At 39.2% G+C, this 18,868-nt stretch overlaps 1 protein-coding gene across 1 annotated transcript in view; it reads left to right on the top strand.

The window, feature by feature from the left end:
- LOC126188462 (uncharacterized) overlaps nucleotides 1–18,868 on the top strand; it is a 189,779-nt gene that overhangs the window by 118,640 nt on the left and 52,271 nt on the right. Inside the window, exons 13-15 of the mRNA XM_049930066.1 lie at nucleotides 13,576–13,728; nucleotides 14,644–14,842; nucleotides 15,681–15,835. Coding sequence (XP_049786023.1) covers nucleotides 13,576–13,728; nucleotides 14,644–14,842; nucleotides 15,681–15,835 — 507 coding nt within the window. The remainder of the gene's footprint in view (nucleotides 1–13,575; nucleotides 13,729–14,643; nucleotides 14,843–15,680; nucleotides 15,836–18,868) is intronic.

The raw sequence follows: 18,868 nt of genomic DNA, 5'->3' as shown, positions 1-18,868 counted from the left end.
ACTCACATATCTGGGAACCTATTAGATATGCCTTTACCTTTGTTAATATTCTGCAGTGGGGCATCATGTCAAAGTAATGTAGGAAATCTAGAAATATGGAATTTCCCTGTTCCCCTCCATCCATGGTTTTCAGGGTATGAGGAAAGGGCAAGCTGAGTTTTGCATAAATGATGATTTCTAAAACTGTGCTGATTCTTGGACAGAAGCTTTTTCATCTCGAGGAAATTTATTGTATTTTAAATGAGCATATGTGTTTAAGAATTCTGCAGCAAAACAGTGTTAAGGATACTGGTCTGTAATTTTGTGGGTTTGTTCTTCTACCTTTCTTATATACAGGAGTCACCTGCACTTTCTTCCAGTTGCTTGGGACTTTGTGCTGTGCGAGATTTATGATAAATGCGATCTAAGTAAGGAGCCGATGCTGTAGAGTATGCTTTGTAAAACCGAATTGGGATTCCATCCTGACTAGGTGACTTATTTGTTTTAAGCTCTCAGCTGTAAATCAGTGCCAGGGATGCATATTACTATGTCCTTCATACAGGAGCCTGTACAACGGTATGTTTAGTGTGATCCTCTTACACGAATGAGTTGGAGCAGCCTGGTCGGATAGGTGTGGACAAATAAAAATAGTGAAGAAAGTGAAAATGATGTATCATTACATGATTAAAAAACAATCACTAGAAGCAGTTACTTTACAAACTGTCTAGGAGTATGTGTACATAATCATTTGAATTAGAATAACCACATAAAATTAATTGTCGGTAAGGCATATGCCAGACTGAGGTTCATTGGAAGAATCCTTAGGAAATGAAGTCCATCAACAAAGGAAATAGCTTACAGAACTCTCATTTGACCAATACTTGAGTATTTCTTATCCATCTTGGATACATATTGGATTGGACTGATAGAGGACAGAGAGAAGATCAAAGAAGAGCAGTATGTTTCATTATAGCTTCATTTGCTAAGCAAGAAAGGATCTTGGAGATGCCCAGCCAACTCCAGTGGAAGACAATGGAAGAGGGGTGTTCTGCATTGTGGTATGGTTTGCTGTTAAAGTTCAGAGTGTGTACATTTGTAGAAGAATCAATCAATATATTGCTTCCTCCTACATATATCTCATGAAAAGACCACTGAAATAAAATTAGAGAGATTCAAGCCCACAAAGAGGCTTACCGGCAATCCTTCTCCCTGAGAACCAAATGTGCTTGGAATAGGAAAAGAGTGAAGTGACAGTGGTACATAAATTACCCTCTGCCACACACTTTGAGGTGACTTGAGGAGTATAGGAGTAGATGTATATGTGATCGTACTCCATCCTTAATATCCATTGATCTATACAATCAATTGATTAACTGTAACAAAAAACAAGGCTCCTGATCAGGAGCAAACTAGTGTAGTACATAGTTTTTGTCACATACAATAAACATAAAGTGTTTTGACACTGTAAACCACAGAATTTACTTGCAAAACTGTGTAGATCTCTGTAGATTTCTACTTTGTTCAAATAATTCAGTTTGTACGATGGATTGCTGAAGAGTAATGCCTCTGAATTTCTTATGTGAAAACTCTTAAAGCCTTTTTAAATTAAATAAACTTTATTAACATTCTACATCTTTATTCTTCATGTGTACATATTTATTTCTCAGCATTGTCACATGGAAAACAGTGCAGTCTTTGTTGTAATGCATAATTGGAGCAATTTATCTGACATCCAGAAGGGCATGATCATTCTCATTCGGGCCAAGGGTGAAAGCATTTCTGAAACAGCTCTGTTCGTAAGCCGTTCACATGCTGCCGCGGTTAAAGTATACCGTGCATGACAAAATTGGACTATCCAAAACAGGTACCGAGGCAACTTTGAAGCACCACAAGCCACAGATGGCTGTGATGATGTGTAAGGGTGAATAAATGTGCAACTGTTGAGCAATTGACCACCCAGATGAGCCAAGGGGCTACAAACAGTGTCTCCTTAACAACTATTCATTCAACATTGCTGCATATTGTCCTCCACAAGGGGTGTCTGTTTTATGCACCCAAGCCAACTGCTGCTTATGCGTGACAAAAGCTGGAATTTGCACACCAATATTGTAACTGGACATTCACTGAGTGGCAGGTGGCCTTTTCAGATGAGTCCATTTTATTCTCAATTGGACAGGTGGTCGTTGGTGTGTACATCATGAAATGTCCGAAAGCAAACAAGGAGGGAGGGTTATGGTCTGAAGAATGTTTTTATGGCATTCCCTGTGTGGTCTTGTCATTCTTGAAGGCACACTAGACCAATACAAGTACGCATCCGTCCTGGGAACCATGGCCACACTTGCATGCAGTTTGTTTTTCCTCAGCGCAATGGCATCTACCAGCAGGACAATGCATTGTGTCACATAGCTCGCAGTGTATATGCTTAGTTCAAAGAGCATCAGAATGAATTTACTATATTCCCCTGACCACTGAGATTTAAACTCGATTAAGATTCTGTGGGACCACATTGATTGGGCTTTCATGCCATGGATTCTCAACTGAGAAACCTAGCACAGCTGGCCATGGCACTGGAGTCAACATGGCTCCTCATCCCTGTCGGTACCTTCCAGAGCCTCAATGAGTCTCATCCAGCATGTCTCACAGCGGTCCACACTGCAAAAGATTGTTATTCAGGGTGTTGGACAGGTGGTCACTGTACATTGTGTATTATTATAAATAATACAAAATTGCATAACAAATTAACAAATAGTACAAAGTCCATGTGTATTTGTTACTAGTGAGTGTCAATACACAGTCTTAATTTTTTAAAAAAAACCTGATTGATTTAATAAAATGTTATTCACAAACTAAAAATACTGGCAGAGCATATACACTCCTGGAAATTGAAATAAGAACACCGTGAATTCATTGTCCCAGGAAGGGGAAACTTTATTGACACATTCCTGGGGTCAGATACATCACATGATCACACTGACAGAACCACAGGCACATAGACACAGGCAACAGAGCATGCACAATGTCGGCACTAGTACAGTGTATATCCACCTTTCGCAGCAATGCAGGCTGCTATTCTCCCATGGAGACGATCGTAGAGATGCTGGATGTAGTCCTGTGGAACGGCTTGCCATGCCATTACCACCTGGCGCCTCAGTTGGACCAGCGTTCGTGCTGGACGTGCAGACCGCGTGAGACGACGCTTCATCCAGTCCCAAACATGCTCAATGGGGGACAGATCCGGAGATCTTGCTGGCCAGGGTAGTTGACTTACACCTTCTAGAGCACATTGGGTGGCACGGGATACATGCGGACGTGCATTGTCCTGTTGGAACAGCAAGTTCCCTTGCCGGTCTAGGAATGGTAGAACGATGGGTTCGATGACGGTTTGGATGTAGCGTGCACTATTCAGTGTCCCCTCGACGATCACCAGTGGTGTACGGCCAGTGTAGGAGATCGCTCCCCACACCATGATGCTGGGTGTTGGCCCTGTGTGCCTCGGTCGTATGCAGTCCTGATTGTAGCGCTCACCTGCATGGCGCCAAACACGCATACGACCATCATTGGCACCAAGGCAGAAGCGACTCTCATCGCTGAAGACGACACGTCTCCATTCGTCCCTCCATTCACGCCTGTCGCGACACCACTGGAGGCGGGCTGCACGATGTTGGGGCGTGAGCGGAAGACAGCCTAACGGTGTGCGGGACCGTAGCCCAGCTTCATGGAGACGGTTGCGAATGGTCCTCGCCGATACCCCAGGAGCAACAGTGTCCCTAATTTGCTGGGAAGTGGCGGTGCGGTCCCCTACGGCACTGCGTAGGATCCTACGGTCTTGGCGTGCATCCGTGCGTCGCTGTGGTCCGGTCCCAGGTCGACGGGCACGTGCACCTTCCGCCGACCACTGGCGACAACATCGATGTAATGTGGAGACCTCACGTCCCACGTGTTGAGCAATTCGGCGGTACGTCCACCCGGCCTCCCGCATGCCCACTATACGCCCTCGCTCAAAGTCCGTCAACTGCACATACGGTTCACGTCCACGCTGTCGCGGCATGCTACCAGTGTTAAAGACTGCGATGGAGCTCCGTATGCCACGGCAAACTGGCTGACACTGACGGCGGCGGTGCACAAATGCTGCGCAGCTAGCGCCATTCGACGGCCAACACCGCGGTTCCTGGTGTGTCCGCTGTGCCGTGCGTGTGATCATTGCTTGTACAGCCCTCTCGCAGTGTCCGGAGCAAGTATGGTGGGTCTGACACACCAGTGTCAGTGTGTTCTTTTTTCCATTTCCAGGAGTGTAGTTGAATGATCAGAAACTATAAGTTGGCCTAACCTGTCAAGTAAAGTAATTGCACATATATAAATATAAACAATATAGAAATATTTGCAAGATGGATTGGAAATGTGAGGAACATACTCATAAAACCATTGAACAGGGGAGAAATGTCATATAGTACATGCATAAATTAGCAATCAGACATCAGAACAAACGTACAAGACATCTTCTAGTGTGTACTTTATTGGAAGTTGTTAAGCTAATATCTTAGGCACACTGTGAAAATGCATGTGAGAACAGCAAAGTTAAGGTTAAGTTGAGGTGATTAAAATTCATTTTGGTTAATGACATGATGCATTGACAACTGCTCTGCAAAGCATTCGGAGTGTGTCAATGTTGAAAGGTCAGTGTTGGTGGACATTGGTGGACACTGCCAAAGTGGAGGGGACAGAATGGACTTGAAGGTGGTGAACACTAACCATCAAAGAACACTGCTAACTGTGGCGCACCTTTGCGATGACATAGCTGCAGAATCAAATCTCTGCTACGTTGCTTCTATGGCTGTGTATGTGGCTCAGGTACATAAAAAATAGACAGTTGATACCAGCAGTAATAAAAAAGAAAATACACAATCATGTGAATGTGTTATTCTTTTCTTGCAGTTTTTGCTGCTAAAACATTTGTTTCAATAAGTTCTGACACACACACACACACACACACACACACACACACACAAATGTAATTTGTATAAAACTGCACTGTTGCGATGTCTCCATCAGATCAGTCACTGTCTGTAAGATGAAAAACAATGCACACACACAAATAATCTTCTTCTACACATAAAAAATCCTATGCAGTAGAAAATAGTTACAGTTCCATAGTATTGTCCATTTAAGTGAAAAACTCTACACCCACATTTCAAGATCTGTAGTGCAGTGTAATATTCTCTGTGTGCTGGAATCCATAAATTTGCCTGAATTGCTGTTGTGTGCAAATAGATGCACAGTCATTTTGATTGCAAAGGGGCCAACGTGATGATGATTAAATTCCTTAAATTCATGTTTGACCTTGGAAGATTTTGTATGAAATTTGACAAGAATCCACTCACTCACTTTGTGTATTAGAGGTGTCACTACTTCATGATGGCTCTACTTGTGAACATTAGCTTTCTCATTTGTGGAGCTTAAAACTTGTTGCAACATTTCATCATGTGGGTTATCAGTTTTTTTTTTTTATGGATAAGTTACATACTGTTCAAAAATACTGGGTTACTTTTGATTGCATAAAACTGTGCGTGGTGCCATACGTATGCTATCATGACTTAAAATGCTCATTGCTGTTTTGAAGTTGTGAAGGTTTGCTTATCACTTCCTATGATATTTGTCATAGTATGTATGAAATAACCTTCCACGTTCTCACATAATCCACGCTATTGGATTCAAAGCTGGACAATAAGTGGAAATTAAAATTTGCTTTATGGCTTGATTCTCCATGAAACTTCCATAATTTTGATCTAAACTGTGAGCCATTATCGCTGAGGATGCATTCTGGTTTGGTCATATTCAGAAAATAACCTTTCAATTTCTTGAGCATTCTGCAATTGTGTTGAGACAAACATGCTGCGCATTATGCAAAGGATAAAGACAAACAAATTGTGCATACTGTGCATAAAATTGCCTTTAGCTCTTGGCACTGATTCATAGAGATCAGCTGAAAGCATCGGGGCCAGGTTTGTCAAGTATTTTACTATTGATATATCCTCTATGCTACTCAGTTGAAATCTTTATTCTCTAACACAAAGTCACACAGTTTTGATATCACAAAAACTGTTTTTGCCATGTTATTAAATGAATTATATTCATGCAATTTCATAATGCATTTACTAGGGCCAAAATGTGTGTAACTCTTGTGTAAATATTTATCATCATCTATTGCATGTTGTGGTATAAATAATCTCCACTAGTCAGAATTAAGACTGGATCATTGGTACAAAATAGTCTTCTGTTTTTGATAATATTACTTGTTCTTCATTACAGTAGAGTTGAAGTGATCTGGGTCATCATACAAAGTTTTCACTTGCTTTAACACTTCATCTGCACCTTGTTCTGCCAACATATTGCATAGTAATTTCTTGATAACTACTCTCCTCCAACACTCTTGATGAAATTAATGTGTGTATCTCACTGTAACAGATGTGCACTGTTTCTCTCTCCTACATAATCAGTAAGATGTGACAATGTGTCAAAAATATTGACTTGGAGTGGCAAAAAGCTTTCATAATCAAATTCTTGTAAACTTAATCCCCAGCATGTCATGGTTGTGCATTCAGCGACAGCTAATTAAGAAAGTTAAAGTCTTGTGGTCTGTCAAGACAATAGTTTTTCTTCCAAGTAGGTAAAAGCGAAATTTCTGAAATCCCCAGACAATCATTAGAGGTTCACGATTGGTAACTACGTACTTCCTCATAGATTTAAGGAGCGATTTGCAGATGCATTTGTATGATGGTCTGTTTTGCCATGTATTTCATACACCTTAATACCTATGGTGTATTGCTACTGTCAGTCCGTGAAAAATTCCTTTGCTAAATCCAGATGGTGTCACAGTTTAGCTTGACATAATTTTGACTTGATAAAATCGAAGTTGGATCATCATTCCTCTGACCATATCCAGATTATGTCTTTCTTCAGTAACTTCATTAGTGAGGGTGCTGACAGACAGTAATCTCAAGGAATCAACAATAATGTCCACAGAATCCCAAAATGCTTTTATGTTGTTTCCTGGCATTTCAGCATTCCAAACATTCTTACAGCTTTCAGTTTCTCCGGATCTGGCCTAGTTCCATCTGACGTTATAATGTGTCCCAAGAATTTTAATTGTTTCTGCCCAATTTAGTTTTATCCACACTGATGATAATATTTGATATTTTACATGTTTCTAATACTTCTTTCACGGGATCAAGGTGTTCTTCCCCAGTTTTGCTTCCAATTAAAATATCATCATTGCAGATGACTACCTTTTGCAGCAACTTTTCATCTAAAACTTTATCCAACGAATGCATAAAAGTGAAAATGACACATTCAGGCTGCATGACATTATTGTGGACTGATAATCTGTGCCATTATTTTGAATGGCATTGTATCCTCCTATAGCTTCATCAATTCCAGCTGCCAAAAACTGCTTTTTAACTTGAAATTTGTTAAATATTTGATGCCTTTAAACCTCGTAATAGTTCTTCTAGATTCTGTGTGTGATGTTGTTATACAAGTATAATTTTGTGAACAGCATGTGCATCCAAAACCAATCTGACTGATGCATTTATTATTATTATTTTTTTTTTTCTAACTACATAGATGGGATTACAATAGTTGCAATCTGACTGCTCAGTGATTCCTTGTTACAGCTTTCTTTTGCTTTCTCATTTCACAGCTTCACATTGTATTGACAGAGTAAGATAAGGTCTGCCTTTAAACATTCATGATCCTTAATATGTAATTTTGCAATTACAGACATTCATTAACCCTGGTTTCTTGGAAAGCACTCTTATAACACTGTTTTGATACCTCAGCTAATTCCCGCTTTTGTTCTTTTACTAAATCAGATAATTGTTGAATTTTTCCATGGATTTTACATAGAATCAGATTTGTGTCTTCATTTTCCTCAACTGCAATGACCTGCGTATCAGCATAATTAACCACACTGACTCTAGCTTCAACTTCATTTTCTCGTACATCAATATATTTTTCATTTACACTCGGAGTGTCAACATCTTCTAGAGCACCCTTTAAAATATACTATCATCTCTCCTCTGCTACCTTTAATAATTAATCTACTGCTTGTGAAATCCAATCTACACTTGTATTTCATAAGCCAGGCATTGCCAATCAAGAAATTAACAAATAAAGATGGAATTATCAACATTCCTGTTCAAATTCTCTACTGTCAACAGAAAACTTTAAAAATATCTGCTCACTTATGGGTTTACTTTTATTTTTAATCACACTAATAATTCTCACACTATTTGCTGGAAAGACCAGAAATAACAATGCTGCATAATTATTGCTGTTATTTATGTGAGACTGTTGTCAGTTGACTGTCATTTTCCATCTTCTTCTTTGTCTATATAACAAAGGCTAGTGAGTGTACATATTGACAGACTTTTCTCCATGACCACACTTTGCCACCCACTTGTCTTTGTGGTGGTAGACAGCCCTTGGTCTCATGCTATTAGTAAGAGAATTTGGCCATGGTGCGTGGCAATGGGCAAATGTGACAAGCAAAAATCCATGAAATATGGAGCAGTAAATACTCTTAGGAAAACCCCTGTATAGTCTGTGACTTACGAACTTTACCCACATGTGAAAATGTGTTTATTGTATCAGTTGTCCAACATAATATCATGATTGCGTCATTTCATCATTCAGACTTTAATCACTGTGTAATATCAAATAGATCAATTTTTAATCTGTCAGTGCATTTTCATCAATCACACTTTACCGATGATCAACAGAGATACACAGGAAAAAATCCAGATAGGCTCAAAGACAAAAATACTTGTAACTAACAAATGAATAATCGAATGGTAGACGTAACTAACAAATGAATACTCAAATGGTAGACTATAGTGATTTCGAATAAACAGTTTGCTTATCCTTCATGAGTACAATCCTTTTCATAATTTAGTGCATTTTTGTCAGTCACTTCGCTTTTTCTTCTTTTGCATTATTCTTTTTGAGTATAATCCTTATCATACTTCTATTAGTTACTGTGGATGATTTAGTATTACTCAGTACATAATTTCATTTCCAGACAACATGCTGAAGCATAAAACTATGTTCACACGCTCTTATGTGAATTCCCAATGAAGCATGAGGAAACGAAATGGAAGAAAAAAGAAAAGCAACACTTACAAAAACGCGCACAAGAATGTAACAGAAGTGAGGAACAAAAAGCAAATGTTAAAAATCTCGAATCAGATAACCGACATCAAATCTGAATGCATTCATAATATCCTTGATGAGATATACATCTGTATGCATCTCATATCTAGAATGGTGCTCATGCCATCTGCCATGCCATATATTCCAACTGGACAGTGCTGCATTTCTCAGCTAGTAAATTATAAATTTAACCCACAGATATGAACTGGTATAATAGCCATTAAGACATTGTCCATAATTACTTCAATCTCTCACAATAAATCTTCTCTCATGTCATGTCCATAGTCATATGAGGTAGCATGACAAATTCTGTGGCTGCGTTGTTTTGAATTGGATCTTATTCCAAACTGAACTTAGTTTTCCAAGTAATGATGCACTTGTGTCTGTTGATCATTATTTGATTTTTCAGGTGACCTATCACACCTTTGTTCATCGTAGTGTGACTGAGAATGTCCTTCATATTGTTGGTGTTGTTCATTCACATACCGATTATCTCTCACAATAAATCTTCTCTCATGTCATGTCCATAGTCATATGAGGTAGCATGACAAATTCGGTGGCTGCGTTGTTTTGAATTGGATCTTATTCCAAACTGAACTTAGTTTTCCAAGTAATGATGCACTTGTGTCTGTTGATCATTATTTGATTTTTCAGGTGACCTGTCACACCTTTGTTCATCATAGTGTGACTGAGAATGTCCTTCATATTGTTGGTGTTGTTCATTCACGTACCAATTATCTGTCTGCCTATAATTTTCTTCTACCTATCAGCTGTAATTACATTGTTGATTATGATTATTGTATTGTTAGTCATGCTGCGTACCCAAAATTTTGGTAGCATCAATTATTCTGGTTTCGTTCCTGCATTCAGCATTCATCGTTAATGACTTCCATGTGATCGAGCATCAAACACAATACCTCTTCACAGTCATGGTTCAGCATTATAGCAAGTCTTTCACGGAATCTCGATTCTTTACCAGATCATGCAGATGTGTGTTTTTATCCCAGTGATACTGAAAATAGCTACTCATTGTTCCTTTATTTCAATCTTTTATTGGCAGCAACATTAAGTCAACTCCAATTTTCTGCTGGAAGCTTTGACACTATTATTCACACCAAAATACCTTATCAAATTCTTGGAAAGTGTTACATGTTTTGGAGGCTTCGCTTCACTGTATATGTGATCCATCTTTCAAATAATTTACACATATTTTGACCTTTTGCCCTTCAGGGCATGCCTTTGGGAAAGAATCACGAAATTACTCCACGAAAGCAGCTGGATGTGTTATATTCTATATTCTTGAAATATTTGCAAACTGAAGTAACTGTTAACACCCATAAAAACATGACTTCTTTCTTCCAAAAACCTGTTAATTTTCTATTTTAATGTTTTGCAGGGTTGGCTTATGTTTGCATCTGACTATGCATGCCTAGTCTGCAACAATGTTGCTCACATGCCATTCTTAATTAAACATTTACTTAATAACTAGTTGCTTAAAGCCACAGTTTTGAGGAGTTACAATGTGATGAACAGCTCTTAAATGCAGTGAGGAAATCAAGCAGACCATTAATAAAATGCACATTGTACATGGGGCGGAGGGCATAATTATTGTACCATGATGATTAAGATCAAAGACACAGGAATTCTGGGAACAGGGAATCCTTTGACTCGTGAAACAGTGAGGTTGTTGTGCTCAAACCTCTGGTGATTACTTTCGAATACTTCGATTGTACACTGTGTGTGTAATCGAAGTGTATGATTAAATGATGATGGCGTCCTCTTGGGTAAAATATTCCGGAGGTAAAATAGTCCACCATTCAGACGTCCGGGCAGGGACTACTCAGGAGGACGTCGTTAACAGGAGAAACAAAACTGGCGTTCTATGGATCCTAGCATGGCATGTCAGATCCCTTAATCAGGCAGGTAGGTTAGAAAATTTAAAAATGGAAATGGATAGGTTAAAGTTAGATATAGTGGGAGTTAGAGAAGTTTGGTGGCAGGAGGAACAAGACTTCTGGTCAGCGGATACAGGGCTATAAATATAAAATCAAATAGGGGTAATGCAGGAGTGTGTTTAATAATGAATAAAAAAAAGTGGATCGCAGGTAAGCTACTACGAACAGCATAGTGAACGCATTATTGTAGCCAAGATAGACATGAAGCCTGTGCCTCCACAGTAGTACAAGTTTATATGCCAACTGGCTCCACAGATGATGATCTGATTAAAGAAATGTATGATGAGATGAAAGAAATTCAGATAGTGAGGGTAGATGAAAATTTAATAGTCATGGGGAACTGGAATTCAATATAGGAAAATGAAGAGAAGGAAAAATAGTAGGTGAATATGGAATGAGGTAAGGAATGAAAGAGGAAGCCGCCTGGTGGAATTTTGCACAGAGCATAACTTAAATCATAGCTAACACTTGGTTTAAGAATCATGAAAGAAGGTTGTATACGTGGAAGAGGCCTTGAGACACTGGAAGATTTAAGATAGATTATATAGTGGTAAGACAGAGATTTAGGAGCCAGGTTTTAAATTGTAAGACATTTCCAGGAGCAGATACAGATTCTGACCACAATTTATTGGTTGTGAACTGTAGACTAAAACAGAAGAAACCGCAAAAAGGTAAGAATTTAAGGCGATGGGAAATGGATAAACTGAAAAAACCAGAGGTTGTAGAGAGTTTCAGAGAGAGCATTAGGGAGCAGTTGACAAGAACAGGGGAAGGAAATACAGTGGAAGAAGAATGAGTAGCTTTGAGAGATAAAATCGTGAAGGCAGCAGAGGATCAAGTAGGTAAAGAAACGAGGGGTAGTAGAAATCCTTGGATAACAGAAGAGATATTGAATTTAATTGATGAAAGGATAAAATACGAAAATGCAGTGAATGAAGCAGGCGAAAAGGAATACAAATGTCTCAAAAATGAGATCAACAGGAAGTGCAAATTGGCTAAGCGGGGATGACTAGAGGACAAATTTAAGGATGTAGAGGCATATATCACTAGGGGTAAGATAGATCCTGCCTACAGGAAAATTAAAGAAATCCTTGGAGGAAAGAGAACCACTTGTATGAATATCAAGAGCTCAGATGGAAAACCAGTTTTAAGCAAAGAAGGGAAAGCAGAAAGGTGGAAGGAGTATATAGAGGGTCTATACAGGAGCAATGTACTGGAGGGCAATATTATGGAAATGGAAGAGGATGTACATGAAGATGAATTGGGAGATATGATACTGCGTGAAGAATTTGACAGGGTGCTGAAAGACCTAAGTCAAAACAAGGGCCTAGAAGTAGACAACATTCCATTAGAACTGCTGATAGCCTTGGGAGACCCAGCCATGACAAAACTCTACCATCTGGTGAGCAAGATGTATGAGACAGGTGAAATACCTTCAGACTTGAATAAGAATGTAATAATTCCAATACCAAAGAAAGCAGATGTTGACAGATGTGAAAATTACTGGACTATCACTTTAATAAGTCACGGCTGCAAAATACTAACATGAATTCTTTACAGATGAATGGGAAAATTGGTAGAAGCCGACCTTGGGGAAGATCAGTTCGGATTTTGTAGAAATGTTGGAACAACTGAGGCAGTACTGACCCTATGACTTTTCTTGAAATATAGAGTAAGGAAAGACAAACCCACATTTCTAGCATTTGTAGACTTAGACAGAGCTTTTGACACTGTTAACTGGAATACTCTCTTTGAAATTCTGAAGGTGGCAGGATCAAATACAGGGAGCAAAAGGCTGTTTACTATTTGTACAGAAACCAGATGGCAGTTGTAAAAGTCTAGGGGCATGAATGGGAAGCAGTGGTTGGAAAGCGGACCATGGCGAGGCATTTCAGACCGTATGGCTACCCCGCACAGTGGTTTGCTTAAAACTTGGCCACTACCCACACTAGACCTTGAGGTACTGTTTGACTGTGGCTTAATTTTGACACTGGCCACTGTATTGGCACCACATTTTTGTAACCAGTTGGGTATGCTTACAACTACTGTAACTTGCACCTTTTCAACAGAAATGTATGTTTTCAAGCAGTGGAAACGTCAGGTAGGATTATCAACAAGATAGAGTGCTTCTCACTGTAAGGAAGACGTGTCAAATTGCAGACACCTGTCTGAAACTGGGGGAAGGAAGAGGGTACACACACACACACACACACACACACACACAGAGAGAGAGAGAGAGAGAGAGAGAGAGAGAGAGAGAGAGAGAGGGTGGGGGGGAAGATTGCTCATAAGTTTGTTTTTGTGTGAGTCGACACAGGACTAATGTTTTTTATTGTTGCTGATGTAGTTTAAGTGGAAGTATTGCATTACATTTCTCTAGCTCTTTCTTTTTTGATTCTATGATGGTACTAACTTTCTGTTGTTATTTTTTCAGCCGGAATGCAAAGTTTCCGATGAAATGAGATTTACAGCCTATAACCAGTATGTTCATAAAATGTTGCATCGTTGGGGACCAAATGTAAGAGAAATGATGGCAATTAAAAAATACTTGGCCACTCAAAGCATACTCTTGAACAATCCTCCTTGGGTGAGTGTTGTTGACCACGTGTAATAACTTATGAATGTACAATCAAAATTTTGAAGATTACTTTTAACTTTTAAATATGGAACAACTTGCTCAGTTAACCAGTTTCAAAGCTATAACACAATTTCTTTTTGAATTGAGTGTCCCACTGAATTTAAGTAATTTATTAACACATAATATGTACAACATACAGATGAGCCCATGTTGAGCTCTTTCAAGCAGTTCTAACCACTGGATTTACAATATATAGTAGTTTATGAGAGAGCTCATGTTTTAGTTTGTAAGAAACTGAGTTTCTGAATATTAAATAATTTGTTTTTGAAAATGTGTTTTCCATGTGCTCAACTTATAACCGCATGCATAGATAATGAATCTTGGAATCCAAATGTATATGGGAACTCATTTTGCAAATTTTTTGTATGTAATCAGCAGATAAAAAATCTGATGAGGAAAAAGAGATTTAAACTATGTATTGACTTTGATATTAATATCATAAACTTATAGTTAACCAAAAGCTTAACTGCATATTTGTCTCGGTTGGCTACTTTACAATACATCTGATCTGACAATTGGAAATTCTCTGTTTAAACCATACATGTTTTGTTTTAATTTTCAGTGTTCTCTGCCATGGTGGTGTAGTTTCTTTGTTGCATTCCATGTCTTTCATTACAACCATATGCATTAAACTACTGTAACATTCATAATAACATTGTGTCTTCATCACATTTTCAGCACAATTGCAACCGTGTTCTGATGAAAGTAGAAGCTAACTGACAACGATGCTACTAAAAATAAAAATGCAATTTAAACATTTTGCTGACCTGACCTTTCTAAGTTTTGACTGGGAACTGCTATTATGAGTTACTTCAAAAGTCTTTTAAAATATTATTATTATTATTATTATTATTATTATTATAGGTTGGAGGTATGGAAGTAGACCTGCCAAGGTTGTATCAGACAGTACAAAGTTTTGGTGGACTGAAGGAAGTGATTGAAAAGAAGAAATGGCAGCGAGTTGCTGATGGAATGAAAATACCGAAAGCAGCACAAGACAGGGTTACAAAGTTGGATGATATATATTGCAAATATCTACTTCCATATGACACATTGTCTCCAGGTATTCCTAACACATTCAAATTCCATTGCATCAGGTCACTCCGCATAGAATGCCAAATTTCATGTTTATGCAAATTGAATGCTTGCCAGTATTCTAGAGGTTGTGTTCTGTCAAATACTCAGACTCTGTGACCTTAAAATACCACTATTCTCCATTTTGTTTGTTTGCTCAGCTGGCTTCCTCCCCATATGTTTTTAACATTTTTAATTAATTATTGCTTGGCTTTGTAGTTTTTTTCCAAATTTTTGTATTCGTCCTAAACTTCCTGCGTGTATCTGATATTATTTATGGAGAATTGTCCAAGGCAAATTTCTTTCACTTGACTTTAGTTCTATGCCCCACCGTGATGTAAAAGTATAAAACCACAGTGAAACGGAATTGTTGGCTAATACTTACTTTCGGGAGGCAGAGTGCCAAGTATTGGCAAAAGAAACCCTTAGAAGTAGAGAAAAATATAGTTTCGCAGCCTTTTTTTTTTTTCTTTTTTTTTTTTATTTTCCCCAGGTATGTCAATACCAGTGAAGTTGTACATCATATGCCACTTGCATCTGACTTGAAAACATTTCTATCTGCAACATGTATTTTATTTTTAATTTGTCTTTGTGGATGCAACTTGCTCAGCAGAAATACATTATTTTAAAAGCTAAACTACAGCTTTCAGTTGCTTATATACATGCATCTACTGCTTAACCCCTTCTCTTCACAATGGCTCATCGCCTTTATTCATTCCATAGTTTATCTGCTGTTTTATTAGTGTAAATTGTCTCCATAACTGAAATTATGATACCTAAGTAAGAACAGCAAGTTTTATGTAATAAAAGTTATTTTTGCTATATAGGTGAACGAGAGAAATTGTTTGAGGAAGTGGAGAAAGAATGGGCACTCCGAGAAAGTCGTTTACCCGTACCGGATAATACGTCAAGTACAGGCACGCATGAAGATGATTCGTCAGATGGAGATACAAGTGATGAAAATGAAGAATGTATTGTAAAGGTAGGTGTGTGTGTGTGTGTGTGTGTGTGTGTGTGTGTGTGTTCCCCCCCCCCCCCCCCTCCCACCCTGGGCACCAACAGATTTTTTTCTTTGCTTCCCCATTCAAACTAAATACCTTTCTCCAATAGAGACAAAACAAAGTTTGATGCACTGCACTGCTGTTGTACAGAGTTAACATTTGAGAAAAACGTAAATAAAATATACCCACAGTGAGCATTAATGCACATGCTCATTCATTAGAAGGACCTGTAAAAGGTATTAGTCCACAAATATAGAATACTCAGGTTCTTTGTGTACATGCTGTTAGATCAGGTGACAACAACAGAAGGAGAAGTGTTCACTTTGCCCTGTTTCCATATACTCTTCAGCAGTCACCATGAATTCAGTATCAGTATGAATGGTGGTCAGGTGTAGAATGTTCATGAGGAATGAGGTGATCAGTTTTCTTCGTACAGCTGTGACTCCTTTTTACCTAGATAAGGCTGCTATTAATAGGGAAACAACCAGACAACAGATATTCATATGGGTTAGAGTTCATAATGACTGACCACAAGTCACTATATTAAATGTTTTCTAAGTGTGTCTTCTGTTGAATTTTTTAGACATGAATCAGTGTAGTCCCCTCAACCGAATTCCTGATGCTCTCTCACTGAAAGCAGTGAGGTGTAAATGTCCACATACAATCGTTTGAAAGGGGGAAACATTAAATATACAAGGTTCTGAACTTGGCCCACTCCTGTACTTCACCTGTTTAAAAGAATTACAAGAGGCATATAGGCATTCATTTTTCCCTCGTGCTGTTTGGGAGTGGAACAGGGAGAGAAGATGCTAGTTGTGGTATGAGGTACCCTCCGCCACGCACCATATGGTGGATTGCGGAGTATGTATGTAGATGTAGATGTTGAAAAATCCTTCAAAATTAGTGATTGTTGATGATGACAAAAGTATAGTGATAGAGGGCTCAAATGAATCTCCACATGTGAAATTCCCATCCATTCAGGTAGGTAATAAACTGTGATGACGAAAGCACTTGGGTAATTTAACCTAAACTTAATAATTTCTCTCATTATGTTTACTTGTGGACAAGATTGCTTTCATATGTTGCATACTTTCACTCAATACTGCCACATGGCATAATTGTATAGGATGAAGCAATTCAGGTCAAAAAAGTCATTGTACAGAAGTGTGCTCAAGAATATTACATAATGCCTGTTCCAATGTTTTCAGTGTGTAAATAGCTTATAGAGTTCTCTGAAACCAGTAAATTTACAGAAATGCTTAAAGTGAAGCAGTACATAAAAGCAGCAGATGAGTAATATAAGAGGAAAAACATTGGCAGTTTTCGAACTAGTTACCTGTATATGTAATGAAGACGTAATTTCCGCAACTATCAATGTTAGTAGATCAGCAATATCTCTCTCTCTCTCTCTCTCTCTCTCTCTCTCTCTCTCTCTCTCTCTCTCTCTCTGCCCCCCCCCCCCCCCCCCTCATAACATGCAAATTTACATCCTTGGGCAGTCTCAATAAAGTACAAATTACAGCATTATTTGTATCCACAGATAAGTGTTTTTACAGTATTCTCCAATTGATAGTTGCTCCAGTCCTGTGTGGTACCGAATTACGTGGGGAATGCTCATCTGTGGCCAGATGGTGGGACTTCGGGAAAGTCCCACCATCCAGCCACAGAGGATCATTCCCCTCATAATTCAGAACCACCCAGGACTGGAGCAACTGAATTACATTCTCTGCCAGGGTTTCGACTACCTCTCATCATGCCCTGAAATGAGAAATGTCCTGCCCACTATCCTTCCCACCCCTCCAACAGTGGTATTCTGTTGTCCACCGAACCTAAACAATATACTCATCCATCCCTACACAACCCCTTAATGCTCATACCCCTGTAATAGACCTAGATACAAGACTTGTCCCGTACATCCTCCCACCACCACCACCTATTCCAGTTCGGTCACAAACATCACCTAACCTTTCAAAGGCGGGGCTACATGTGAAACCAGTCATGTGATCTACAAGCTAAGCTGCAACCACTGTGCTGCATTCTTTGTGGGCACGACAACCAACAAGCTGTCTGTCTGCATGAATGGCCACCGACAAACTGTGGCCAAGGAACAAGTTGACCACCCTGTTGCTGAGCATGCTGCCAAAAATGACATCCTTCATTCCAATGACTGCTTCACAGCCTGTGCGATATGGATCCTTTCCGCTAACACCAGCTTTTCTGGATTGTACAGGTGGTAACTTTCCCTGCAGTATATCATACGTTTATGTAACCATCCTGGTCTCAACCTTCATTAGTCATTGTCCTTTCCCATCCAGCCCCCTTCCCTGTTCTCATTCCAGTACTACACAGTCCTCATTTCACCATCGCACCAAGTCTTTTTACTTCTCTCCTTTTCCGCTAAACCCCCTCCCCCCCCCTCCCCATTTCTCCCATGCCCTCCATCTAAACTCCCAACTGCACATAGCTGCCCTGCCCTACCCTCTCTCCACCTCATCCATGCACACTCCCCAGCAGCATGTCACTGTCTGCCACCCCAACCAACTACCCGTCCCCTTCCCCGCCCCAGCCTCCTCCTTACCCCACCCAGTCGCCATTCCCATCATGCTGCTCGCAGTGTACCTTCAATTGCCTGAGACTGTAGTCGTGTGTGTGTGTGTGTGTGTGCGCGTGTGTGTGTGTGTGTGTGTGTGATCTATTGTTGATGAAGGACTTACTGGCCTAAAGCTTTGTTTGTGACCGTCTTTTTGTTGTGCCTACCTGCGAGTCTGCATCTCCACTGTATAGTGAGTAGCAACTTTCCTTTTCATCGTATTGTTACATTCCATCCTGGATTTTTATTTTTTGATGAAAGCCCTTTTGATATTAGTTTAAAATAGAATTTAAGAGTTAAGCTATGATGCTAATCTCCTTAATACTTGTAGATAGGAATTTTTTTTTCCATTAAGGTGACATAGTCAACCTGATGCTTCCATGGAAGTCAGTTACCTAAGTACATACTCAAATATTTACTTGCT

Source organism: Schistocerca cancellata, chromosome 5 (genome assembly GCF_023864275.1).
Source record: "Schistocerca cancellata isolate TAMUIC-IGC-003103 chromosome 5, iqSchCanc2.1, whole genome shotgun sequence".
Lineage (NCBI taxonomy): Eukaryota > Metazoa > Arthropoda > Insecta > Orthoptera > Acrididae > Schistocerca > Schistocerca cancellata.
The sequence above is the reverse complement of the archived record's forward strand: the minus strand, read 5'-3'. Positions and strand labels throughout refer to the sequence as shown.